Source organism: Amblyomma americanum, chromosome 1 (assembly GCF_052857255.1).
Source record: "Amblyomma americanum isolate KBUSLIRL-KWMA chromosome 1, ASM5285725v1, whole genome shotgun sequence".
Taxonomy (NCBI): domain Eukaryota; kingdom Metazoa; phylum Arthropoda; class Arachnida; order Ixodida; family Ixodidae; genus Amblyomma; species Amblyomma americanum.
This window is the reverse complement of record NC_135497.1, coordinates 548,480,011-548,507,584: the sequence shown is the minus strand read 5'-3', so window position 1 is coordinate 548,507,584 and position 27,574 is coordinate 548,480,011. Positions and strand designations below refer to the sequence as shown.

Genomic DNA, 27,574 nt, shown 5'->3' with positions numbered 1-27,574 from the left:
TAATAAATGTAGATGCTGAAAGAAGGCGAGGTGAAAAAAGATTTACAGATGCACTGGCGCTGGATAGAAGTTGTTGTTGTTGTTGTTAGCCTATCAAAAGATGGCACATACCCACACTGGGGGATCGGCCAAGAATGGGGTGGCTATTCACCTGAACGCAGTTAACAAAAAGGAAAAGCACGTGGTAGCGCAACACCGGTGAATTTTTGTCATGAACAGAAAAGGGATGTGTGTTTTGATTTTAAAATTTTAAGAATAATAATAAAGAGAGGGAATTAATATAATGATTTAGTCAAAATGTAATAATTCATAGAAAAGAAAAGGTTGGAACACTTAGCAAGGCAGTCGGTGAGATTCTGTTTCAAGAATGCATTGCCCGGTTTATGTTATTTTCGTCTTCTTCCAAGCTCGCCTGCATAGCAATGGCAGCTCACTCGCCCTACGCGGCGCACAGTTCAGGCAATCGAAGAGTTGAGCGCGGCACGGACTGAGAAGCACGAGCGCTAACTGGTGCTGCTTCTCTGAACAAGGTCGCGTCAAGCCTCACCTGCTTGCCGTCTTATGACGACGCGCACATATTATGTTGCAAAGCTGGTCTGTCTGAGTGGAAGAGGAGAGAGAGCATGCGCGTTTCTTGATTTGGGCGGGTAATTGAATATTTTTTTTGTTGTACTGCGCCAGCTTGCCTGGTTGCATAAATTATCCGCACGTGCAGATACACGCCGGATCCCTGAAGCAAGTCCAACAAGATCCGGTGGTGCGGCCCAAATATCCAGTCGTCTTCATCAGGTTGTCGACCTGGGGCGGTCCGCATCGGAGCTGGTATTTCTGCCGCATGGCGTGCAAAGACAGGCAGGTCCAGAGCAAGGCCCAGAGCAAGTGGGCGGGACAGAAGGGGCAGGAGTCACCGAAGTCACATGGTGCTATGCCGGACTCGATCAGATGACCGCTAAGGTGAGGGCGACACGGAGGCGTAAACTGCGAAGCAAGACTTCTCAGCGCGCAAGGCCGCCAGATCGCCACCACGCGGGGTTCAAGGGAGCGCGCGGCGCCGTATAGGTTTTGTTCTGCTAGGAAGAGTCTCCGGACAGGTTCAGTCACAACATGTGTAAGGTCGCGCTTCATTAGAGCCTTTGTAATTAATTTAGCTTGAGATATTGTACGCCTCCGCTCTACCCTTCACGTTTTCGGAGCTCACCGCCCAAGCGTCCTCTGCGAGCATATACAAAAGCGCGGAAGTCATTTGCCGGTTTAACAGCGTCGCTACGGCGGCCGAGGACTCCTAGCGTTGTTCACCGCGGGCATCCGCTGGGGTTTCGCGAGGGTTTCGTTTGCAGGCATTCGTGGCGACACCGAAGGGCCAGCCTCCGCCATTCGACACTTCCTGGCTAGAAGAACTCGTCATCCTTGGAGAAGTGACACGCAGGTGTGGTGGTGAAATGGGAAAAGGGAAAGGGCGTCACGCAATAAGGCCGAGGACTGCCGCGGGGAGTGGGTGTTCGGAATGCTTTCTCGGTGTGCTTCTTACTTTGTTTTAACCAAGGCCTGCATGGGCTCGAGGTTGTGTCCAACCTTCAGGGGCTGTGGCTACCTTGTAATAAAGCTTCATTGGTTACCGAAGTTTGGGGCGGGCCTTCAAACATACCCGCCCTAATTTCTTTATTCGCGAAACGTATAAAAATACAAGAAAATGCACTGGACAGCAGTCAAGTTAGAGGCTCCGTGCTTAGCACGTACTTCAAAAATACCTGGGCTCTAACCGAGACCTCCGATCGGTAAGTAAGGTGTTCGGGTGTTGTTTCTGTGTGTGACATAAGTTCTTTTAAGTTACGGATCGCTCAATTCGTATGTGTCACTGCTTATGTAACTTGAAGTGGTCTCCATTGTATATGCATGCAAATATAATTCCTCGTCTTTCTCGCCTCTATCATCTAGCGCCTTCTCCGTCCCCACCGCCGAATCATCAAGTTTTCGAAGAGCCTAATCCATTCCGACGAACGCAACGAACCGTCTTTTAAGTTTAGTACTTGCTCCACCCACCGAGGCTTGTGTGAGGTGTGCATTTCGACGTATCCGTCGTACCCGTACTGTGAGGGAGAATTTTTAATTACGTTCTGATCATCCTGTGCCAAAAGAGTCGGAGTTCAGAACACGCCTTAAGAGTACGGATGGCGCCTGAGGAGTCTGTGAGAATGCCACTGTGGCTTCGAGGGACGAAAGGCGTGGACAGAGGGCGCTCAAAGCGTCCCATATGGCCAACATCTCCGCCTGTGTCGACGCCCGGGCAGGGGGGAAACGCATGAGCGGATTGCTATTTCTATTTTGTATTTATGCGGGTCAGAGGCCGATTGTTCTTAACCTTGTGATAAAGCTAAGGTATAGTATATCTGGAAGAAAAACACCTGTGCATATGTGCTCCATTCACACCTGTAATGCAGGGTTGCAGTGTGCAGAAGTATTCTTGTGAAGTTATCATGCGGTTGCGAAGCAAGATTCTGTTCTCACAATAACACCACAAAGTTGTAACGGGAGCAACTTTATGAAAACAGGCGACCGAATACTTGATGCTGTTGGTCCTGCGGGACGGCATGTTTGCTGTCTACATGAATTACCGGCTCGCCATTCTCCCTGGGCTTGTGTTTTCATTAAGTTTACACTAACACTTCTCAGCCAAAATCAGTGAAAAGCACAGCTGAACTGGAAATTTGGGTACTGTGCTGCTAAAGAAACAGAATTGTGCTCCTGTCTTCTCTGTCCTATTGTGGACATCCAAACCTGGATTTGTGCAAATAAATAACACATCAAAAATACGTGGTCATGTCTTTCTTTATTTGATACTACCAAAAACAGGTTCCTGACAGGGAGGTCCTGGCAGGGCAGTCAGGTTGTAAGCACTCTGCAAAGAAGCGACTATCATGTATTCGGCACAGATAACTGCACAATGAAACCTCATCTTGGGTTAAAATAAAACAGTGTATGCATAAATGTATAATATATCCACAGAAAAGGAAAAACATGAAACAGTAATATCACATAGCGGCTACAAAACACCATGCAAGACCAAGTATACAGCCACAAAATTACCATAGCCAACAGGAGAAAAGAATAGAAAGGTAAAACACAATAAAACAGCAGGAAGAAGTTTTGGAATCCTCTGAAACAAGACGGAAACCAACATGCAAAGAAAACACAAGGCTGTAAAAAGTTTTAATCGGTACCAAGACAATTAAAAAACACGAACTGGTTTGACTGAGGCATTCGTTCGTGCCAGAGCCGTACCTTGGTTGCCTACAGGGTACCCCTGATTATGCAAATGGAAGAAAAATGTGCTTATAAAAAGGAACAACTCTGAGGGAAAAAAAGCTTGGAGATGAAGAAAAAACAATATGTGATGCCAGGCATTACACATCTGGTTATTACGCAGTTACCGCAGGCGACAGAATTATCCAAAACTGTTCTGCACTTAGATGAAGCAAAAGAAACGAAGCATACATTTAGGGCATTTCCAAAAGTAGTGAGAAATTTCCTCAGTCTGACTTCCACTCAGGCAAAAAGGAAAAACACGGTTTGTTTTAGTGTTAGGTGTGACGGACCCACCACCACCCGCAGACAGGAGAAATGCCTGCGTCGTCACATCATATTACACCTGTTCACACCATGCAAGTGGCAAACGGATTAGCAACACCTCTCTCGCATCACATCCTGGCCTGTTTGTGCCACTTCCCTAGACTATGAATACATTAAGACCTTTTTGATATGTTGCCAGTTGATAGCTCTCAAAATCGCGGACAGCAGAAATGTCTCCTCCTAGAATTACAAATACAACACCATGCGACAGGTTTCCCCAGCTGCCAAAGTTACAATTTCGACGCATTCTGGTTCGTATAATGTTTAATGGCTATCCGTAGGTGCGCAAACATTTAAACGGGCCAAACATGGCAGCAAGCAACATGAAAAACTAGGATGCAGCAGCAGTCACATACTGCGGTGTAGTGTGCACGATGTTGGCACATGCTATATAAACCCCGGGCGGTCTAAACTAATCCGAAGGCCTCCAATACGGCGTCCCTTGCAACCCATGTGTCAATTCACGACTTTAAACTGCTTTGATTCAATTACTACTACGATGCGCTTACATACGAGCCGCCGAAGTGCGGAGAAGGCAGCATGAAAAGCAAAGCACTCACTAAGACAGTCAGCTGCAACATCGCTTCCTTGCACTGCACAAATGCAAGGAGGGCGAAGCATTTGAAGGTGACCACAAAGAGATTTTGGCTGCTTTTACTACCAACAGACCGAATGCCTAGCGAATTTTGTTCCGCACTTGAAACAATGCACATATGGACTGATTTCTGCGAGCTCGGGAAGCCATTGAAAGCTTATGCAAAGAAACGCCAGTCGACATTTGTGCTGTCAGCTGCCAGAACGCTTTTTCGCACTACAAATATGCAAAGGGGTGAAGCATCTGAGGTTGACCGGAAAGAGATTCCTTCGCTGGTTTTACTATCGACAGACCGGATGTCATCCAATATTCGCCTGGATAATGTGGACAACCACCCGCAGACATGAGAAATGTCTGCGGGTGGTTCACACCATGGAAGTGGCACAAGCACTAGCAGCACCTCTCGCATCACATCATGGCATTCGTGCCACACAAGAACAACTTGAGCACAAGTGGCGCCAGCACTGGGGGCACCTCTCTCTCACGTACCACCCAGGCGAGTTAGTGCCACTTGGCTGCAGACCACAACTGTACACACTGAGCACACCACTGGAAAGCAGGACCACCACTATAAGCAACTTTTACACTGCAGAGCCCACTAATGCTTTTTCACAAGGCAGAGACAGACACTGCTGGGACAGGACAAACTTTTCAAACTAAACATTCTAAATGGTTGTCGCCCATTCACACTGCAGCATTCGTGGCACACAAAATCAACTTGAGCACAAGTGGCGCCAGCACTGGGAGCGCCTCTCACTGGTGTACCACCCAGGCCAGATAGTGCCACTGCCTACATAACATCACAGGTCAGCACACTCACTCACGAGTGCACTCGTATCGCATGCATGTGACACAAGTGTGATGACGTGAGTGTGAGTGGGTGGTCGCGTGTGTGAGCGAGTGGCTGTCAGGACGAGTGGTCATGAGTGTGAGTGCGATTGAGTGGATGTGAGTGAGAGCGTGACTGAACTCTTAACTGTGTCTCATTATCTGCCGTTTTCTCAGCATATCAGCAGGCTCATATTAATGAAACTATTCCATACCTCCAATTACACAAAGCAAATTTAATTTTCAACTGCTGCTTGACTTGACAGCTGTCAAACATATTTCCAGCCTAAGTTTAAATGACAGCATTGTTTACTGTATTTTTTCCTTTCATATAGCAGTGCTGGCCACCAAAAGATGAGCTACCAAACAAATGCCACACTCCACAAGTGTGCATTTTATAGTGTCCTCCCTCCAATAACGCTTTCCTTATCATGCCCACAGCGTGAAGGTCACTGGTGATCCCCCATAGCTGCCTTACCCTTCTTTTAGATTTCTATGCATTTGCATACTTGTTACACGAAAACAAATAGTCTAAAATTTAGGGGTGTGCACATAATAGAAAGGTTGAATAGTTAGCGAAGCTGCTGCGGTTGCTCATTGTAGTTGTATTCAGGAGAGCTTTACGTAGTCGTGCTCTCTCAGAATGTGGATACATGGATCATAATGCGCGATGCGGATAGGTGGCCCCTGTTGACATTCAAGCTGTTGTCTCACATGCTCCCCTTGAGAACATGTTCCAGCATATGTAGAAGCGGTGGCATTGCTGCGTTCGGGCCAATACCTTGACTGCTCTTCTTGTCGCTTATTGGCAGGAATTGGCCTAGGCTGAGGTGGTTCCTCCTCTTTGTCGGCACACCCCCTGACAACCTGCGCAAGTTTTCCAATGTATTCACGCACCAATGCTCCCACTTGTGGGTCAGTTGATGTTTTTTACTGAATTTGCGTGTAAGAGCAGCAAGCTCAATGTGAATACCTGCAAGCACATTTGAGTCTTATGACTGAATCATGTCACCTTGAATGCTCTCAAATAGTGCTGCAGGATCATCCACTGGGAATGAATCATTTGCTGATGTGTCCTCACTGACTGACTCGTGAACAGGAGGTTCATTCAGTGTGAATGAATGATCATCTGCAGATACCAAAACAGAAGATGGATCCTCAATGATCGGATCGCGAACAGTTGCATCCCTTCTCCGCAGCTCCCACTGCACAACTGCATGGATATGTTCGCACATTTTCATGCACAGATAAAAATACCTACAGCTGCAGTGGAACAACAAGTGTTACATTCAGGGCAGCTAAGCATGCACCCTTGGCACTGTGTGTCCTTCCTGACAACAGTGTTGTCAGGATGTATTGTTGTCAGGACGTTCTTCAGATCACGACTGCACAGACCACTTTCCATCAGAAAGTCTGGTCACGCCAGACTTGGAGACTTCCACTCCTGCAGCATGCTTCTTGAAACAGTCTGCTGTGCGATGGTCTGCCCTGCGCTTCACATGACAGATCAGTTGTTTCATTACCCAGTCAGTGGACAATTTCGTCAAAGACACCAGCAGCCTGTCGAACCGCCAGTTCTGAAACCCTCCCAAATAACTTTTCTTGAGCTCGTTACGCATTGACTCAAGATGGTTGTTAGTAGTCAATCCGGTGTCCTGCCTGTAGAAAAGAGCCCACTGTTCCGGGCGCTTAGCATATACTCTCCGAAAGTACTCAACAAACTTAACGCACTCAACAAACTCCTTTAAAGTACGGAACTCTGACAGCTCCTTGTGAAAGTCCTCTTCGCTTCTGCTGGTCCACAATGCATTCAACTTCTCCTGAACAACTTCTCGGCTTTGGCTGTCAGTTACCTTGGTCATGTTGCACTTCCAGTTCCATCTGACGTGCCACACACACTACATGCGTTTCACAGGGTTCCCCATGACCCGCGCCCATGCATTTGCATATGCTGGTGCATCATCTGACATGAATGCACCACAGCTAACTCGTTTGCCAAGCCTGTCCCTGATAGCAGCAAAAAATCTTTCCATGACATCCTCAGACACACTACAAGAGAGGAGGAAGGCACACAGAATGCCTGACCCAGTATTTCTTATCACCATCAAAGTTCTAAGTTGGTGCTTATAGCGACTTGTGCCATGAGTTGAATCAACACACACTGCTCTTTGACTATGCTTTAGCAGCATGTCACCCTGGGTAGTGTTCATCATTGCCATCACAAACTCACCAATGCCTTCTTCTGTCAGCTTTTCTCCCTCTGCATACAACAAAGCACCATGATCCTGTAGCTCGACGATCCACTTCTGTGTACTGACATAGTCATCACGATCTTTCTCCACTTCACTGCCAATATTAAACATCTTTATGTTTTGAACCTCTGATGAGGTCAAAAGGTGAAGCCGGTCCAGTGGAGCTCTGGCAGGCGAACGAGCATCTGAAAGAATAACCCTACGAGGGACCTTCAGCTTCAGCTTGCATGCAATGTCTTTTTGGTCAGAAATCGACAAGGGCTGGCACCGTAGCTCTTTCTCATGGCCGTAGTGTTCAGCTTGATAGTCCACTACCATATTTCCATTTTTTTCAATGACATCCATTGTCGCCAAGCGGTTCCTCTCACATTTCACACTACCATGAACCTTTGATTGGCGCTTACCTCGTGCTGTCTTCACATATAACCCTGAGCGATGACAAGCCAGATACTTCTTTGTCCTTCCAGATGCCAGATGTTTCGTACCCCCTGACAGAACAAAGTGGACAAGCTCAGTCTTTTCCTCATGATCCTTCCAGCTTTCAAAATCTGCAAAAAAGGAACAGGCATCAATATGAGTTAAGCTACAGCAAGCAATCCCCAGAACAGCAAGTAAATTACTGCAAATTGATTGCATTAATGTTTCCTCCTGGCACTGAATGATGCTTCATTTTTTTTCATATGCATGCATTCCTTATTCTGGAAGGCTTATTCTCAGCTGACACGTATTCCAAATAATGTAGACAGGTTTTTCTTGTTGCCATATTTATTTCCAGCCACCTGAATGTGGTCCTATGCCTATCTCGGCTCATTTCGCAGCTGTTTAACGATATAAGCCATGTGTATGCAAACCTTATAACATGCCTCAGCGTAAAACAGAAAGTGCGCGTAATCTGGCCCGAACTGCTACACAAAAAGGGTGAAGTTCTTCAAAAGGCTCTTGTGCCACGAATCAACATTAATTCGATAGAGGCGAAATTCTAGAGGCTCGTGTGCTGTGTAATGTCAGTGCACATGAAAGAATCTCTGGTGGTCGAAATTTCCAGATCCTTTCACTACGGCGTATCTGATAGCCTGAGTCGTTTTGAGACGTTAAACCCCATAAACTAAACTAAACTTATAAGCAGTCTATTTCATTACGGTAATGTTTCGATTCTGGCTCATTGCAGACAGAAGGCTTGCATGCACTGGCATCAAAAAATGAAATCAGGTGCCTGAAGTTACGGAACACGGAATGACATGACTACTGCTACAGTTCTGTTAAAACACAGCACTTCAGCATTGCAGTTCCATCCTTAACAGACCCTGCATTCCTTTCTGGAGCTAACCCTGGCATCAAATTTTTCCATCATGTTTTAATCGCAATAACACCTGTAGAAACTAGTGAAATTTGAAGGTTATCGCACCTGTTCCACCTAACACGAACCAATAAATTTTTCCCGTCATGATGGGCACTTGGTGCACAACAAAAATGATTACATGATATAGAAAAATCGCAGTGCACACTTAGGCTCCGCCTTAAGGGTGTGACGCAATAGCTGTAATGTGTACCATATGTGCGGAATTCATCATTCTTGACTTCACATTCATCCGTGGACTTCCTACCACACCAGGCACAGTGGTGCAGCAGTTAAGCGATGTGCCACTGACCTGCGATGGCAGGTGCTGTCACAGGTGAGGTGGCGGGCCTTGTGCACCGGTGGGGGTTGCCCTTCTGAGAAACTTCTCACAATCAATAATTTGCCCGCCACAGACGCGAGATTTTCTGCTGAACGGGAGCCTTAACACTGTTGCATTAAAACCTTTGGCTAGCTACGTTCATATCGTGGTTGCAACTTTCTTTCTAATAAAAATATCGTGTTAGGTCGGTGAATCCAAGCTCATAAAGCCTAAACAAATCACCTTCAAATCGCAGTAGGCTGTACATATAATATCACATCACGTACTGTCTTGGTCAAAATTGCCCAGGACACGCGATTGTTATCAAAAGCTTATAGCTTTGTTATCAGCCAGTGGTTGGAGATCACGCTTGTGGAGATGAAACTAGGCCTTGGGATGTATAACGTTTGTTAGTGAAATAAGGCACACTTCACACCTTTAAGCCGAAATCATCAGTCGCGCGTCCTGGAAAATTTTGTCCTCTTCAGTACAACAGTATATTGGTGAGTAGTTTGTTTTGAAACACTTTGCATGCAAAGCAGTTAGGTTTTGTTTTAATTAGTTTATATTAGGTTACAGAGCTCAAGTGGCAGTTGTTCTTCCTGGACATAACTCCAAGAGCAGCTAATTCTTTTCAAAATGCCTAGCTCCACCCAGGCAGAACAATAGTTCTGCCCATTTGTACTAGCGCATAGCATCACAAAACATCCAAATGCAGAGAAAGTTTCCGCGATGCGTTATTTCAACTTGTGTGGCTTCCCTATAGGAGGTATTCACATGACGTCATCCGCAAGTGGCACTAGCGTCCGGCGCGGCATTTGCCATGTTGGTGGTCGCACGCGCAGCAGCCGCAGCATTTACCTCGCTTGTGATGTGTGAAATGTGAGTGTATTTAGCGTCTCGCCGCAGATCATATCTGTCCGCCCCGTAACACTGGGTGACTTGGTGGATACGCCGTGAACTGTGCTAAGCAGAAAAGAGCGGGCACACTGAAAAGGTTACACTTCATGAAAACGTCGGCCCGTAGGAATTTGCAGGCGCCGGCGTGGTGTTTGACGTACTACAGGACTGCTGTCGTGCGTTAAATGCACCGATAATGAGGCCCGCCTCGTGCACGGCGTAAGTTTACCGACATGCCAAGGAATTAAAGCATGCAAATCTATGAGACGGTGGAATTGCTTGACAAGTGGGCGAGGCTGAGGGTGCCGACGACCGAAGTGCCGTTTTTGGAGAGGTGAGTAGTTAAACGTGTTTGTTCGTTTAGCTAGCCTAACTTGTCATCTCTGTCTGCTGAAAGTGACATGTTACTACTGAATGTAGCGGAATTGCTGCACATCGCGCTGCTGCGAAAAGTCCTATAGATTCTAGGTCTTGTGCACTGGAAGCAACACTACGTTTCTACAATCAAACCTGCAAAACATTCTCGCTATGTCTGCCATTCGTGCTGCGAGTGCACGACAGTATTTTCTCCGCGTAAATAAAGCAGTTATGACGCAATTGCCTTTCTGCTGAAACAATGAGGCTTCGGTAGTTCGTGGACTACGGCCGCTGGCAATGTGAGTTTCTGCAGCATCTGTTTTGGTATATGGGTGATTAATCATGTGCTGTGTTATCCACGATGTGTCCTGAACGAGTAGCTGACTGTTATGAACTGTTATTAAAAGCTGCAAGTCGTGTACGTTCTTGCGTGCAATGCAGCCGGCCACTTTTGCTGTCGAGTCGCGGCAGGCAGCTCGGTAAAATCACGGTACAGAATTCTGCTGCAAACTTTATGCACAATAAGCGTTCCGCAAAGAAAAGTGGACGTTGACGCATTTAACAACGTGCAAAGATGTTACGGATCACTAACAATTCAGGCCGGATACCTCACGGCGTACCGTGACACTGCGCGAGCTGGCGTGAAACGACCACAAGCATGGCGCGTTTGCCGCGGCGACGCACGCGCCGTCTGGTAGTGCGGCCTCAGTGAATACCTCCTATACTGCAACCCCATGACAGAAAACGGTGCCTGCACAATATGGAGATCTCGTTTATACTTCACCTGTTAAGGAAGAGAACTCAAGCCTGATGCGCCTCGGCACAAACCCGTGGACCTGTTCGTGGTGCTGCAAGAGACCACCACGGTGGGGAAACGAAACCTTACAGCAAACATCATATTCAAACAAAGCACTACAAATGGGTACCAACGAGTCGGCGACATCAGGGTGCTGTTTTCGCACGTGCCGCCTCCGTACACTTTCAAATGTGAACGCAGCATCGCACACCGGACACAGATACTTAGCTTGTTCAGCGGAGCCCGCAGCAAGGCATTCCGCGCTGATTGAACTTTGGTTTTCCATCTTGGCGATGGAAACAGCAGCCGGGTACGAGAAAATCTGCTCACAGAGATCGTTCCCTGACCAGCTAGGATCAATGGCGATGAGCCAAGGCCTTGACAAGGCAATTGAGCATGGTCACGTGGTAAACGCATTTACCACCGCGCCGACGGTAAATGTAATTGAGCCATAATCTAAAGAAATAACTAAATGTTGAAATAAGGTGGAAATAAGGTTTAAATTTTATAATTAGGTACGTTTGTGGAAGCTTATTGTTATGCAAAACACAACAGGCACAAAAAAAACAGGGACGGCTAGGGATGTTCCCGACCGAGCCGAACCTAGGTATTCTTCAGCATCCATGGGGAAAGATGGCGGAGCCTCGCGGGTTCAGCTCGGTTTTTAATACGCCACTCACGGCACCCTGCGAGCGGTGGGGTTGTCGCGCCTCTAGCGGCGGCGGGCGGCATAACTCCCTGCGAAAAACTCACATTGCTTCCGCGGCGGATGTGAAGGCCGTATGGGAGAGAGCACGCGCCGCCCTCGAGACCGGCCGTGGTTGGGCACCCGGACAAAGAAAAACCTAAAAACCCCGAGAAGATGAAAGCGCAGGAGAGAAAAAAAGCGCGCAAGGGGAAGAAAAACAAAAAGATACAAAGGAAGTCGGGGGGCGGGGGATTCGCTCATCGACCTCGTCCGCGTCCGACTGCGATTTCGCGCAGTTAGACACAGTGCTCCACCAGTGGCTCCACCAAAGAGTTAGTTGACGCTTGGTTCGCAGCACCCCTTCGTCCTAGCAGCTGTCTCCTTCGTCGTCCACTGCAGGACCGTGAAACAACATGAGAACCTGTGGGAATGTAGTGCCCTCTGTTGGCATCGGGTGGAGTCTGTGGCACGACATCTGCTCGATGGTCTCCTCCGCATCGCCACATGCTCGGCATAGTGCTGCCTGTGCTTCTGGTGTTGTATCGAAGCGACGGCGGTACAGCTGTGTTCGCAGCGCTCCGGCACGGGCCTCAAACAGCAATGTGCTACCCAGGCCGTTGTCAAATATCTTTTCGGGTCCGATGCTGTTCTTGCACTCGCGGTACACAGCCAGTGTCGGCGTACGGGTGCGAGACGAGCACGCTAACCACTCCGCCACGCCAGCTCTTTTTTTTGTCTTCATTGCCTGTTTTGACAGTTTACAATAGATCGCAAACACATGTTCTGCGCTGAACTCTCTAACATCAAGAGCGGACATTTGATTCACTCACGTGAGAAGATCAAAACGGTTTCAAGGAACACAATTCTCCCATCAACTCGATAACTTCATCTCCAAAACATAGCTCCTTGCACACTTCACGTAGCTTAAATATGTTTTCTTTGAAGTAATCTGGGACAGACCGTGCATCTTCATCGCAGTATCGTACAGCCATCCTGCGTCGCAAAATGCTGTGCAGGCCAAGAAGGAAAATTACATCGTATTTATAAACATCCGCCTCAACGTCCAGGAATCGTATCCCATACGGCGTACGTCAAGGGTAAGTCTTTCTTTACAGTACGCTGGAGCACGTCCAAAAAGAGCAGCGCATCCCAACAATCAATAAAGACGTGTTCTATTGACTCTGGTGTGTGACACAACAAGCAGTCAGCACCCCGTGGTAAAAACAGTCCCTTCACCTCCATCCATGTTTTAACCGGCTACGCACCAGTGTGCAACTTGAAGAAAAACGTCTTCACACCCACTGGCACAACCGTCTTGTTTAAACATTTCCTCCTTGGCCTCCAGTGCATACAGATATCGATATATTGACTTGGAGAAGACACAGTCAAGCAAGTCTTTTAGCAGTTTCTTACGCGTGACAAACTGAACCGAGCATTTATAAACCTGAAAGCAAAGATCACTGCTTTCAAAAATCTACTTACACTGTATCGCATCCCATCTACAGTGGAAATAACAGAGTTTGACAAAGCCGAAGAAAGCCTCCATTGAATAAAAGTCCGCAGGAAACGGCCGTGTGTATCTTGAAGAAACATAAAGCTTGACACCACCTGCCTCAAGTACATGTGTGGCAGGGAAAGAACCCCTTTTCTCAAGCGCAGAAATAACTTATCACGTTTAGTCCTCTCCCACGAGGACTGCCAAACAAATACTGCAAAGATACGATGAAACTTTTTAATGCTAAGTCGAAAGCGCGAAAGGACCTGCAACAAATAGCACACTTTCTGAACCAGTATACGATACATAAGTTCGCGCGCGCGAGTATAGACAGTTCCTTTGCCGACCATTTCTGTGAACGCATGCGTGGACAGTTAATTCTTGAATTTTCTCCTTCCAAAAGTGATCGTTATCTCTATACTTGTCAAGAGGAACACCAGAGGTATTTGGAAGGGACATGTGGCCATTTCACACTCGCATGAAACAAAGGCGCTGATGTCCAGTTCCAATGCCAAAGGCCCGCACATTTGTCCAGATTAACAACGCTCATGGTTACATCACAAAACCACGCCAGCTAAATGATTTGGAATGAGCAAAGGCGCGTCTAGTGAATACGGTGTTGTCTTAAAAGGGTGCTTTAGAGACATGTACTATGGGGTATATTAGTAATTATGAGCATGGAAATGACAGAAGTCGCAGCTAAGCGAGTAGCAAAGTACGTTTTTGCTACTTTTCTTCTTCTATTGGATTGGCGCGCACGTAGCGACATCAGGCGGCGCTCACTAAAACCACTCCTCCTCCTCCTCGCAATGTACGCCACTGCCCCAACATCAGATAGCGCGCGACGACGACTATAGTGAGGACAGTCTGGTCGACATCCTCTTGCCTGTCGCCGAAGTTCTTAGAAATCACTTTCTTTGTCCGTGCTCCATCTATCACAGGGTCCTGACTGTGGCCTTGCCTACATTTCGAGGAACAGCATGGCTCAGTTGCGGCGAATGCTGCCATGAGTACTGCATTCAGCGCAGCCGAGCCTGTCGCTCCTTAACACGTCCGGCTCCGTGCAGAGAGTTAACTGAGGGTTTCGATTGACGTTATTCTCTATACGGGCAACTGGCGGGGTCTCTTCGTTGATAGGCTGCTAAGGTTCAGGACACTTCACGCGGTTCTCCCGCTATTCGGAGACAGGCATATCGTCGCACAGTGAAGGCATTATGGAAGGAACGCGATATGGAGACACTGACTGTAAATTCGTTGCATATCGCGGACTCATACATGATCTGCAAATCATATCAACTTCTTCTCAGCGAGAATGCAAGAGATCCGATAAATCGCGGGTTTCGCACAACCTCGCGCTGTCCGCACTGCTGTCAACTTCGTCGTCGACTGTGTCTTAAGGGTCTCTGCCTATTGCATTGGGATTAAAAAGTGCAGTATTTTATAAATTTTTAGCCACCGGGCAAAAAGAAATCGAAAATTATAAAGATACCCGCAAAGAACTCACAACACTGTTACTCTCCTGGGTAGTTAAAAATTCCGGAACACCGACCAAAGTGCGACCCAATGATGGCGCGAGCACGTGACAACGTCGGCACGTAATCCCATGGTCCCCACTTGTGTCACATGATCGCGAGGCGTATAATGAATTGGTATACCTTCCCGTAGCAAAAGGACCTAGATGGCGCCAACTGTTCATTGTCCCGTTTTCTTATCTTGCCACGTGACTGCAACACTAATCACTTGTGGCACACCATTAAAAGGCACGTACAGCGCGGACAATTCCGCAAACCAGACTCAAAGCCCCCACAAATCCTTATGCCTCTGGGGAAAAAAAGGCGAAAGTTGCGACCATACTACACCAATACATGGTCTCATTCCAATCTTCTTAAAACCTCTAAAAATTTGTTTTTCGTTTCCCCAAAATGCTCAATTTTTATTTATGAGCAGCTTGAGATAAGTCTGGATGACTTTTTCTCCTGTTTAAACCACCAAACATGTGCCATTGCTTCTGATCCAACAGCAACAACATGGGCAGACAGTAATCAATTAATGAACATGTATGCGCTGCAGGCAGAATGCTGGAAAAATAAAAGCACCGTGGTGGTGCTTTCCCCAGCATAGCGAGGTGCAGTGCCACATGCGTGGTACTCCGCTGCATATTTCCCGGTCCTGTCAAGTACAGCGTACTGTATATATGCGTCTCTTGCGCAGATATACGTACTTATTTTATGGGTGCCGTACAGGATAGGACGTGGTTAACTCGTCCGATAGGGTTACCTCGTGGGAAGTAAAGCAAAGTAAAGTCCAGCTCCCGCCTTATAAACGCAAAGAGCCGTGCAAGTGTCAGCAACCACCCCGACCAAGCCTGCACGTATCCAACTTGGGCTCGATAGAGCAAGGTGCTTGTTGCACCCACCGGTGGGAATCAGTTACGCTTGCTACTATGCTACAGGTGTGACACTAGCTGGAGGGTTTCCGGAAACCTTTATATTTAAGACATTCGCTGTACTAGACAATACAAGGCGCTGGTCACACAATCACAGCAAGCCCTCCTTGAAATAGCGATTGTTTGCAACTAAGACTATTCTCATTCCCCCACACAGGGTAGCTCATGTCAGTATGAGGAAGACGAAGTTGTTTTTTATCAGAACGCTGCCTTCGATACACCATTTTAAATGTATTTGGGCAAATTACCAAGGAGGCGCCGCTCCCTTTTGCCCCGGCGATGGAAGTGGAGGCCGCTGGGCCTACCTTAGAACCTGGTGGGTCGGCAACTGCCTTCCAGAGAAAGCGAATCTGCCACATGAGGGATTCTAGCAGCCAGGACACTGGTGTACTCTGTGCCAAGTTATGACTCCTCGACGGATGCCGGGTTCGTAGCGGTCGTTATGAAAGGCCAAGCGCAGACTGCGCAGACAATCCAAGTCGTCCTAATGAAGCCCGTCAAAGGTGAAGTGGGCGCGAAGTGCCCCGGCGCAAACAGTCTCGCTTGTGACACATGAACAACCCGTCCTCCTAAACGTTCAGAACAGTCAGGCACCTCTATATCTCTGGAAAGCCTCGTACAGGGAGGGGTCGAAGACGTGAGAAAAAAACCCTATAAAAGTGTTATTGCCATTGTTGCCAAGGGGTGGGACGTCCTAGAAATATTGATCGCCATCGCCAAACTCGACAATAGTATGTACGCCCACTCCAAGGCAGCGGCACTACGTCTGGCGTAATCTGCAACGGTGACAGTGCCATATGTGATGCCGATTTACCTATGTTCCTTGCCAGGTATAAATGCATCAAGCTGACCTTCGAGGTTGAATGTATACCATTATACTTGAAGCTTGGGCATTTTCGACAGTAAGTTCGGCCTATCGTTCCGAAGCCGCTACAGTGCAGGAGGTGCATGGGGATGGGTCACGTGAGCAGAGTCTGCAACAATTACATCGTATGCCCGAGATGCTCGAAGCAACAGAGCGCAGACATTTGTCGAGCGACTGCTTTGAAGCCTGCAAGTTGCCGTGGCCTCCACGAATCTTCCTCGAATGACTGCCTCTTCCCAAGACACATAGAAACTTGGTTCTGACAGCTTTTGGACTGAAAAGTTTTCTTGAAGGAGGTAACCTGGCTTAAAGCATGAAGGTTTTTTAACCACGCCTTGTTCGCGATTTGAAAGAAATTTTAGCGGAAACTGGCGCGAAGTGTCGGCCAGGTGCATCGCGCGAACATGCGTCTCGGCGCCTTCGAAAAGTTTTATCGGTTCCTCTTTCTTACACAGCTGTCATATAGACCAGGCACCTGGTCCTAGCAACGTGCGGTTGCAAGGCAGGTGTTGCAGGAAAATGCAAACATGCCAAATCAGACTAACCATACAATGTATTTGTTGCTTAGCCACGGCCTGGAAAGTCACAGACAGCTCGGACATAGAAGACGTTTATTTGGGGCGTGCGATGGCTTTTATCACCTGAAGTGTGAAGGGAAGTGGTAGCGGAAAGAAGGAATTGAAGTGTTCGGCGCACGCACAGCACTCTAGCATGACGAAGACAACTCTACCCTCTCCTCCAAAATGGAACCGTTGCACTGGCTTCCGCTGCCTCGTTGACCGGCGCAGGACTTACTGCGAAGCTTCGGCCGGACTCAAGGTAGGTGGGAGAAGAGAGGTGCGAGGTTGAATGTTATTGCCCGCAATTTGGGCTGTATCAGGAGAATAATCTGGGGCGGCCGCTTCCAAGGGAGTGGTTACATTGGCCGCCGTGCAGGGTCCTTTCGTCTGGCTGGGCCCTGGACCACGAGCAGTCGTATCGGTGACCGGAAACCTTGGTGATGAATCCGAGCGGCGGCGCACCTGATCGACTTGCCGCTTGACGATTGCAGTGGGAGGCTCTACGGTTACCATCCGTGCTCCTGTCGCCGATTTGACATGACCAGGGATCCACTTCTCTCCCTGTCCGTAATTGCGGACGTACAAGCTGCTGTCTGGCGGCCGTGTCCAGTCGTGGCTCCCCTCAGTTGGACCTGCAACATTCACAGGGAAGCAGGTGTCTAGACGCGATCTTATTTGATACCCGAGGAGCATCTCTGAAGGTGATTTCCCAGTCTTCACAGGTGTTCGTCTATAATTGAACAGCAGCCGTACCAATTTCTCGTCGAGATCGCCACCCTTTATTTTCTGAATACCATCCTTTATCGTTCGCTCCGCCCTTTCAGCAGCTGCAGTTTGACTGTGTGTGAAAAGGTGCTGTGCACAGGTTCGTAATGTTTTTTGCTGTAAAGGTGGAACATGCCTTACTCTTGATGTGTGTGCCGTTGTACGTGGCACACCAAAGCGGGCAAACATGCTCCTCAGAGCCTTTATTGTGCTTTCTACGTTTGCATGCTTCACAGGAATCGCTTTGATCCATTTGGAGTGCGCGTCCACTACAACCAGGATCATCTTCCCAGTTACGGGTCCTGCGAAGTCGATTTGGATCCGATACCACCGTTCTTCAGTCTTCGGACATTCTAGGGGAGGTGCAGCCGGCGGCATAAGTAAATTTGCTATTCAATTTCCACAATTGGCCGCGCGCTACTCTAAGTCGCGGTCAAGACCTGGCCACCAAAATGGGGAGCGTGCCACGGCTTTCATAGCCGATGATCCTTTGTGGGTTTCGTGAAGAAGTTGCAGGTAGCGCTATCTGGCGTCACTGTGTATGACGACACGATTGCCCCAGTATACGAGGTCATTGGCCAATGACAGTTCTACTCTACGCTCATAATAAAGTGCTAAATCGGGCTTTATGTTTGCCCTGCTTGGTGGCCAACCGCGCGACACGCAATGTTGAACCTTACGATACAGTGAAATTCTAGAACACTACAGAATAGGGAGGAGAACCCTGCCCCCCCCCCCCCCGTACATCTCTCACAAAGAAGGAAGAAGTAATCTGGCGAAAACTGCAGACGGGTACCTTTCCAAACCTGTATGTCCTACACAAATGGCATCCTGAGGTGCACTCTTCCAAATGCAAAAACTGAAAGCATAGCGACCCTAAATCACATGCTGTGGTCTTGACCAGCGCTACATGGTCTACATGGAAACAAAGAGTCATGGGGTTCCTTCTTCCATAGCCAGGAAGGACAAGTCCAGAAACATGTCATCGGTCAAGCCCAGGCCGCCGCCGGAAGTCAACTGATTCCGGCCGACGTTTAGGGGGGAGGCATACGGTGAAGGTGAAAGTGGGAGCTGCGTCTCACCCGATCACCCATACTCTTTGACGGGTGCAAATAAAGTGATCTCTCTCTCTCTTAAGCAATTTCGAGTCGACACTCGTTAGATTCTTCAGTTCACGCGTTGAGACCACACCTTCATCTAAGCTTTTGAGTGGGAGGACGTACTCCGGGGGCTCACCTTCACCTCTGTCTCTGGTGGTCTGCTGTGTCAGTCTGCTGAGAGCATCCGAGTTGAGTAGTTGTTTCCCAGGAACATACTGAAGCTTGTAATTGTAGCCTCCGAGGTACAGTGCCCAGCGTTGAATTCGCGCAGCCGTCATAGTCGGTGTCTGGCGGTCAGGTCTCAGAGGGCTGACGAGAGGTTGATCATCCGTGACCAACGTAAATTCACGACCTAGAAGATAGTCCCGGAATTTTGTTACACCGAAAATCAGCGCCAACACATCACATTCTAACTGGGAGTAGTTCCGCTCTGCTTCGGTCAGTGTTCTTGAGCGAAAACCAATAGGTCTATGTACGTTGTTGCTAGAATGAAATGGAACTGCTCCGACCCCTAGCGACGACGCATCACACTCTAGCTTGAGTTCATTTGTACAGTCGAAATGTACAAGCACTCGAGCATTTTTCAGACGTTCTTTCGCTGCATCAAACTTTTATTTTATTTTATTTATTTGAACCTCAAGGGTCCCTGACGGGACATTACATGAGGAGAGGGCGCAATAACAGCGGTTAACAATGAATTACATGGGAATCATGACGATGACGTGGATTCCTTGATGGCAACTTTTTGCGGTGCTTTCCATTGCCACCGAGCGTTTTTCCCCAATAGTTAATTGATACAGCGGTGCTAGGTACGTTGACATGTTTGGAAAAAATTTCGCGTCGAACGTCAACATTCCGATAAATGACCGCCGTTCGGTCACGCTCCGTGGAAAAGGTGTGTGCATAATAGCTTTCACGTTGCTTTCGATTGAATAGAGGCACTCGCCTTCAATGTGATGTCCGAGGTATATAACAGCTTGTTGTCGAAATTTGCATTTGTCATACCGCAACTTCACTCCATGTTCCCGAAAACGCTCTAAGACGACTTTCAATCGCTCTCCGTTATCGCCTTTCTTCTCGGATACGATTACATCATCAATGTAGGCTTGCACGCCGGGTAGACCACTGATAATCGTGTCGATTTTTCTGTGCGAAATCGACGGCGCAGTCGATATTCCGAACGGAAGTCAATTATAGCAAAATAAGCCGTTTTGGGTATTGATGACGCAGAGTTTGCGTGCGACTTCGAGGTACCTGACTGCAAGCGTCTCGCAAGTCGAGGGTGCTGAATCATTCACTGCCACTTAAAACTGCGAACATATCCTCGATTACACGAATAGGATATATTTCGATTGCGCAAACAGAGTTCAATGTAGCTTTAACATTGCCACAAATCCGTACCGATTCATCTTTCTTTAGCACCGGCGCTATAACGTTGCCTAATCCTAATGGCTGACTGGCGATAAGACGCCAAGGGAAACGAGTCGGTCTAGCACCAAAGCTACCTTGTCGCGTAGGACATAAGGAAGGGTCTCGCCTTACAAAACTTTGGTATTGCTTCATCTTTGAGGCGCAGGCTCGCTGGAGGACCCTTCATTAGGCCGAGCTCCGTGGTGAAGACGTCCTGGTAGTCTGAGAAAATGGATTTAATCTTGCAGGTGTCCGTTTCGCTGGTTTCTGTGGCTCCGCAGGCCGGAGTCAAATGTAGCACCGGAGCGCCAGCGTTGTCCTGCAGCGTCAGCAGGTCCCTTCCGCATAGGCTTGGCCCTTCGCAGTCGAACACCATGAGGGGACAGTCCACGAGCACGTCTCTGAAGCCGACACGTAATGTCAGATCACCTAGCATCGCAAACCGCACTGCGTAGCACAACTTCACACGTGACGGCTTCTAGGCAGGCCAATGGTTTTGATGCTTCCTGTACTGTTCCTTAGAAATGACATACTGGCGACCAGGTGTCGACTTCCATTGCTAATTGAACGCCGCTCCATATAAATGAGTGGCGTATTGGTGGCTCGAGAAGATTTTTACGCTCCGAAACCAATTTCCTAACGTGGACTTCGTCACTGCCATCGTCCATTGGCGTGGTTTCCGTTATTCCCAGTGCAACTGTTTGCATCGCTCTGGCAGCTAACCTTCAGCGGTTAGGGTGGCTTTAACATTTCCTAGCAAGGTGTCCCCGCCGCCTACAGCGACAACAACGCACTTGCTCATCCGCAACTGACATCGTCGTGTTTCGAGCTGCCATACCTTCCGCATTACAGATGCTCTTCAGCCTTTCTGTATTCCCCGGAGGGCGTTTTTCGAGCTGCATGCAATTTCAATAGAGCCTTTGGCTCTGATGACATTTTCAAAGCGTCATTTTCAGCAGTTTCAACCGAAATTGCGAGCGCTTCAGCCTCCGCTATCGTGATGTCGGCCTTTCCAAGTAATAGCTTCTGTAGGGCCCTCGACCGAACACCGCACACAATACGATCCCTGAGCATCCGCTCCAGGGCGTTGCCAAAATTGCAGTCATCGGCTATGTGCCGTATTTCCACCAAGAACTACGTGACATATTCCCCTTCCATCTGGGAGCGATTAAAAAACTTGAAACTCTCAGCTATTTCATGTCGCTTCGGGTCATAGTACTCGCTCAGCACCTCGAGCTCTTGCTCGAAGCTCAAAGCTTTTGGGGCTCGCAGTGCGACCTTGACGGCTAATACTTCCACGGTTTGTGTGCTCAATGCTGCCACGAGCAGTGCTCTCTTCTTGGCCGAATCGGTGATTTCGTTAGCTTCAATGTAGGCATCTGCTTTAATGAGATACGGCTTCCACTTGTCTGTATCTTCGTTGAATGCAGGTAGCATATGATGAGTCATGCTTGTCGTCTGTGAGGCTGCCTTCGCGGATGCCGATTCCGGGTCTACTTTCACCGACTGTGGAATATCCCATCCTCGTCGCCAGTGTTGCATAGCCACGGCCTGCGGCCAGGACAGTTACTAGGCACTGACAGCTCGAACATAGAAGACGTGTATTTGGGGCGTGTGATGGCTTTTATCCCCTGATGTGTAAACGGAAGTGGGAGCGGAAAGAAGGAATGGAAGTGTTCGGCGCACCCGCAGCACTCTAGCATGACGAAGACAGAACAGTATTAAAGTCCTTATGAAATCCTCTTCTCGCGAGCACTGATAAGCTTTTGCATTTCGCATTTCATGTGTGTGAGGTTATATCATGGTATCGTACATTGCGTGCTACGACAAAAGGCAAAACAGCGAATGTTCTAATATATTTTTGTGGCCGGATTTGTTCTATGTTCGGGCTTTTTTGAGACTGCAGCCAGTGAAGGTGGAGTATGTGCTCAACCCTTTTGCAGGCATGAAGTACGCCCTGAAGTACGCCCTGAAAGCAGCTAAAACAAGACCGGTCTCTTCTTCAGGAACAGGGCTAATTGGAGAGAAATGGGAGAGGCATTTACTACCCTGCAGTAGGCGTAGTCAGGCTGATGGTGGTGATGATGATGATGAATTAAAGATAAAATAATAGCGGTTCCGGGTCAACCAAGTACAGCAATAGTAATTCTCCTTATAAGCTATCCATAATATCACTGCAGTAAGACTTAGTTGGGAAGGAAGAAGCATCGTATGCATTATTTGCTACTGTCTTCCCACAGAAATCCTAGAACCTCTACTAACAGAAATATAGAGAATATTTTATAACAGCGATGGCTTCATATTTGCTGGAGGAGATTTCAACGCCAAGAATTCAGCTTGTGGTAGAAATAAGACCGACGGCAAGGGAATTGAAATAGAAAATTTTATCAGTGCCGGAACTTGGAATTATTAAATCATCCCAACACTTTTCCTACGTTCGAGTCCAGCATGGACGACGCGGGATTGACTTGACAATATTTTCTCCACAGCTGACGTCTTATTTGGTCTAATGGGAGGTTCTAGATGAATTTACAAATGGCGACCACAGGTATTTAAGTATTAAGCTTTTCGATCAACCAGAGGCAAAAGTAAGGAAGCTTACACACAAGGGAGAGCTTAAAGTTCTAAAAGAGCGAGAAAACTGTGCGTGTTTAAAGGATACAGCTGAAGCCAACAGTGCCGCAGTTAATCAACTTGAACATATAGTCAACGCCTTATATAATAATAACAATCTTATCCAAAGACATTCGAAGGTAACAGCTAACAAAACAGAAAGAACCAATTTTTGGTGGAGCCCGCAAATATAAAGAGAGTGGAAAAGGGTGAACGCACACAGAAGATGATTCCAAAATAGATGGGAAATTATTAGGGACATCTACAAAGCAAGGTAGAAGAAGCAGTCTAACAGTATAGTCAACTCCTCAAGAATCTGAACAAAAATAGTAGAGACATATTTGTACAACCGTGAAGAATAGTGATCAATTTACCTTACAAAATGGCTGCTAACAAAATCAAAGAGGCAATAGTAATTTCGAACACCCGAATCAAATCAGGTGAAGCTACGACATTCACGATTGATGAATCTGTTGTTGTTAAACTATTTGCAAACGACTGTCTAATCTACAGAGTTGTTAATGATAATCACAGCCAGAACCTACTCAGTGAGAACATCTGCAACCTAGGGGACTGGTGCGAACGGCGTGGGATGCAAATTAATTTTCAGAAAACAGTCTCTATGTCAATCACAATAAAAAAAAAACGTCCCATTCGTATGACATTGGCTATCAGCATATTCATTCAGTCTCGCCTGTGAAGTACTTAGGCTTAACAATTAAAAATAATCTTAGTTGGGCCGAGTACATTAATAACATTTCTTCCATAGCATTTGCTAAACTCTGTTCCTTGCGCAGAAAACTAAAGAGTGCCCCGTCAAATGTAAAGAATGAAGCATATTGTACACTTGTTCGCCCAGTTCTCGAGTATGGATTCGTTGTGTAGGACCCTTATTTCACTAAAGATATTAAGGTAGAGCGCTCTGATCGTCACGCTGCCAGATTTATCTTATCCTATTATAAAATGTCCTCCTCAGTCACCAACATGTTAAACAAGATTAAACTAGAAGCACTCCATACAGCGACAGATTGCTAGACTGAATTTTATTTATTTATTGTACTATAACAAAATTCGCCTATCAAGTGACAATTATGTTTTTTTTTCCCAGCGCTCAGGTCCGTGAGACTGAATCATTCTGCAATAATAATGCCATATTTTGCACGCACAACAGTATTTCAAAAATCGTTCTTCCCCATACGATTGAAAAGTGGAACTGTCTCCCTCCCTTATTGTTTAATGTTCTGACGAGGAAAAAGTTGAATAGTTGTTATCGAAGCATTGTAATGCCCTCCTGCTTGGGCAGCACTAGCTGTCTGCAGTATTTCTAAATAAAATAATAATAAAAAGGAAGGCGTTTGTACCCCTGCTACTCTTGCCGTTAAACTATACTTGTTTAGTTGTTTTTAATCCCGTCCTCGTCCCTCGTCCATGCCTGCTCTAGAATCTGCTTTGCCCCGCACGGTAAACTTAAACCAGGATAAGCGCCAATTTTGTTACGCACTGTCACCCCAATCCGTGCACCTTTTCCTCCCTCACCTCACCGACTTAATCCCTCATGAGGTGGGGCTGAGAAGACCCTCATGAGGGTTTATTTATTTATTTACTTTTTATTTATTTATTTATTTATTTATTTATTTATTTATTTATTTATTTATTTATTTATTTATTTATGCATACTTTCAAGGCCCGCAGGCACTACAGAAAGGATTGCCCTCGTAAGGGTGCCGATGTCAGCTGACGTTCGCGGCGAAAAGCGATGTTCACGTGAACACGACAGGAGCGAGTCGAGTCAGACGTCAGCCCTACTCTCCGACCGCGCGTTTACGTAAACGCCATCCGGGTAACAGCGGCGATGGTCAGCGCAGAGCACTGCAACGCGAGCTCTGAAAGGAGGCGTCCAGGATCGCGAGCACCAGTACAAGACCACTTTGTCCTCTTCCCTTCCACCGACCCCACAAAGGTCGGGTCGCACTCAGTCAACCTACTTCGGCACGACTCAGCCCAACAGGCCGAGTCGTACCGATTCTGTCGACTCGTCGAGTTCATTTTAAAACCGAGAGGGCAAAGTTGAGGTTCTCTGTCGGGAAGAAAATCGATTACTCTGTTCATGTAAACGCCGACGAGTCGAATCGGGGAGTGCAAGGGAAGGTTCTAGTCGGGTCGGCCGCGGATGTCTTGGCTCGCTGATCACTGTGCAGATTACACGGCTGAAAAGATTATCTGGCTGGTAAACAGCAGGAGCAGGGGCATGCTCACAAGTGCCGCCGTGCCTACTAGAACGCGGCGTGACTGGCTTGACTCGAAAAGTATTTTATCGACAAAACGCGCAGTAGTCGAATTGGCATGACCTCTCTCAGACCGACGACTGAATCGATACGCTCCTGCCAGCTTCATGTAAAGTAGGCTAACAATACAAAGATGTGTCAAGGTACGGGTGTTCAAATTAGAGAGACGTCATCACATTAGCATTCAGTGATGAACAACTTAACTTTTAAGTTCCGACCTCCCGTGAAGGTTGTAAAAATGTTTTCATATCACTTTCTTCAGTGATAAAAAAAACTGCACCCCTACTGTTGCTCGCTAAGTTTTGGTTTAAGTTTCTTTTTCAGTGCACCTACTTGTATAACTTAGCCTCACAAATATGTTTTACGTCACCATGTCTATGTTATACAAAGGGTGTGTCACCTAAGATATTACACAATTTTTAAGAATTCGCTTGAAGAGTTAGAGTTTTTTTTGTTTTTGAGTTTTGGCATAGCATTGTCATCGATGTAGTACATCATAATACATTTAAGGAGTGCTAATTAGCAGTCTGGTTAAGGAATATTGAATAGTTAACAGTTTAACTATTACTGTTAGGCTCCTTAATTATTGAGAGGCGTGTAGCTCACCATAAGTAATATCCATATCAATTTTTAGAAAATTCGAAAACGCGGTTACCCTCGGCGCTGTGGCCCAAAAATTTTGGCTATATCGCGCCTAAATGCATCCGCTTTCGCGAAGCTTACAGGCAAAACAACCTCTCCAGTGCACGTAACTCGTTGAAATAGCGAAAATTTGTTGAGACACAACATTAAGGCTAACTCCGTTTTCGAAATTCTAAAAAAATGCATATTATGGTGGCCTAACAGGAGCCTAAAACTAGTATTTAAAAAGGTAACAATTGAATACTAATTAAGCAGCCTGCTAGTTAGGACGCCTTCTCTGCATTTCGATGCACTACACCGCTGACAATGCTATGCTGAAAAAAGCTATCTTCTAACACAAAAGCCAATTTTTAAAAACTCTGGAAATTCGTAGGTGAAACACCCTATATACATATACGCGCTCATTCATTTTGTTGACTGCTGGCGTCCTTCGCAGGTATGTCGATCGTAATGAGCGCCTCATTCCTCTTCCATTGTCCGCTCAGTAGCTTGCCGAGGGTCTCGGTTCTGGAAGTCTTGATAGCGTAAGAAGTTTCTCGCACAGCTTCCGCCCTCACCGTTTGATCATCTCCCACGTGACACTTGCGGTAATACAGAACGCACTACGTCCGCCGCTATGGACGAGGGTGGCCCTGGTGAGCACTCTCAATGTTAGGTTACAGGCGCATGAACATACCCCCGGAAATAGACGATGAACAGCCGCCGCCGTTGCTCGGCTGGTAGAGCACCGGGCGCGAAATTCGGAGGTCGTGGGCTTGGATCCCACCGGCGGCATATGCATAGTTGCTTTTGCTTCTGCTCATCAATTATCTTTCAGCGAATGAATAATAGACTACTCAACTCCCACTGATCATCACAAATTGATGAAAAAATGATAACTTTCCCCTATGCCCCTTGGCTTCGGTGACTGTTGTCTTCCTTAGTATATGTACATAGTGTTCTATGTAAATAAACTTCTTTCCTGTCCTATACGCGTCGTCTTTATCCGCTCGGCAGGCCACCGCCGCCTACACAGCATCTATACACTTTCGTCTGGTTTTCCTGTAAAGGCTTGCTTAGATGTGCCACGGGCGTGTCTGCCCTGCCTCCTCCTCCGCCGCATTCGCAGGTGGTCGTAGGCGGTCTAGGCATGCTCAAAACTGCGCCAACCTCACCGGTGAGTGAAGCTGGAATGCACGCCCCGTGGACACCCGGCTCACCTGCCGCCGCTGTGCCCGTGGCGTCGTCGCTGTACTTATGCATGTCGTCGACTCCTCGGTGGTCGCCGCAGGGGCAGTGCTCCACCACCGTGACGGCGTCACACGTTGGGCCGTCGCCGCCGCGCGGCGCCTTGGGGTCCTGTGTCGGCACGCTGCCGTAGCTGGCAGGCTTGAAGTTTAGCCCGTGAAGGTCGTCGGGGACGCCGGTGCCACGCTCGAAGGGCCCCCACCATGTTGTCGTGCACAACGGGCGGGCCGCCGCTTGTCTGCGGGTTCTGCTGCTGCCGCCAGAGGCATGCGCCCGAGCAGCAGCAGCAGGAGCACGGCTGGTCTCCCCGGTCGCGCCAAGCGGCACATGCAGCGGAGTCCTCCCCAGGCTGCACCTCCTCTCCCCCACGGAGAGGCCCCGGTTCACGAGGCAGCACTGCGTTGGCGAGCCATCGACGGTGGCGTCAGTGCACACAGAGACGCGATCGCTCAGTACGGCTGCCGC

At 47.7% G+C, this 27,574-nt stretch overlaps 1 protein-coding gene across 1 annotated transcript; it reads right to left on the bottom strand.

The window, feature by feature from the left end:
- Positions 1–17,104: 17,104 nt before the first annotated feature.
- On the bottom strand, positions 17,105–27,107 carry LOC144108175 (uncharacterized). Its single transcript, XM_077641456.1, has 3 exons — positions 27,082–27,107; positions 19,069–19,284; positions 17,105–17,699 (listed from the first exon to the last, which is right to left on the bottom strand). Exons 2-3 carry the CDS (start codon positions 19,208–19,210, stop codon positions 17,299–17,301), a joined length of 543 nt encoding a protein of 180 aa, XP_077497582.1. The 5' UTR covers positions 19,211–19,284; positions 27,082–27,107; the 3' UTR covers positions 17,105–17,298.
- Between the last annotated feature and the right edge of the window lie 467 nt (positions 27,108–27,574).

Excerpts from the sequence above, each read along its gene's own strand:
- LOC144108175 (XM_077641456.1), bottom strand. The coding sequence starts at position 19,210 with ATGACGGCTGCGCGAATTCAACGCTGGGCACTGTACCTCGGAGGCTAC. Across the intron at positions 17,700-19,068 it reads CACCAGAGACAGAGGTGAAG|GTCCAACTGAGGGGAGCCAC; the intron begins GTGAGCCCCCGG and ends TGAATGTTGCAG.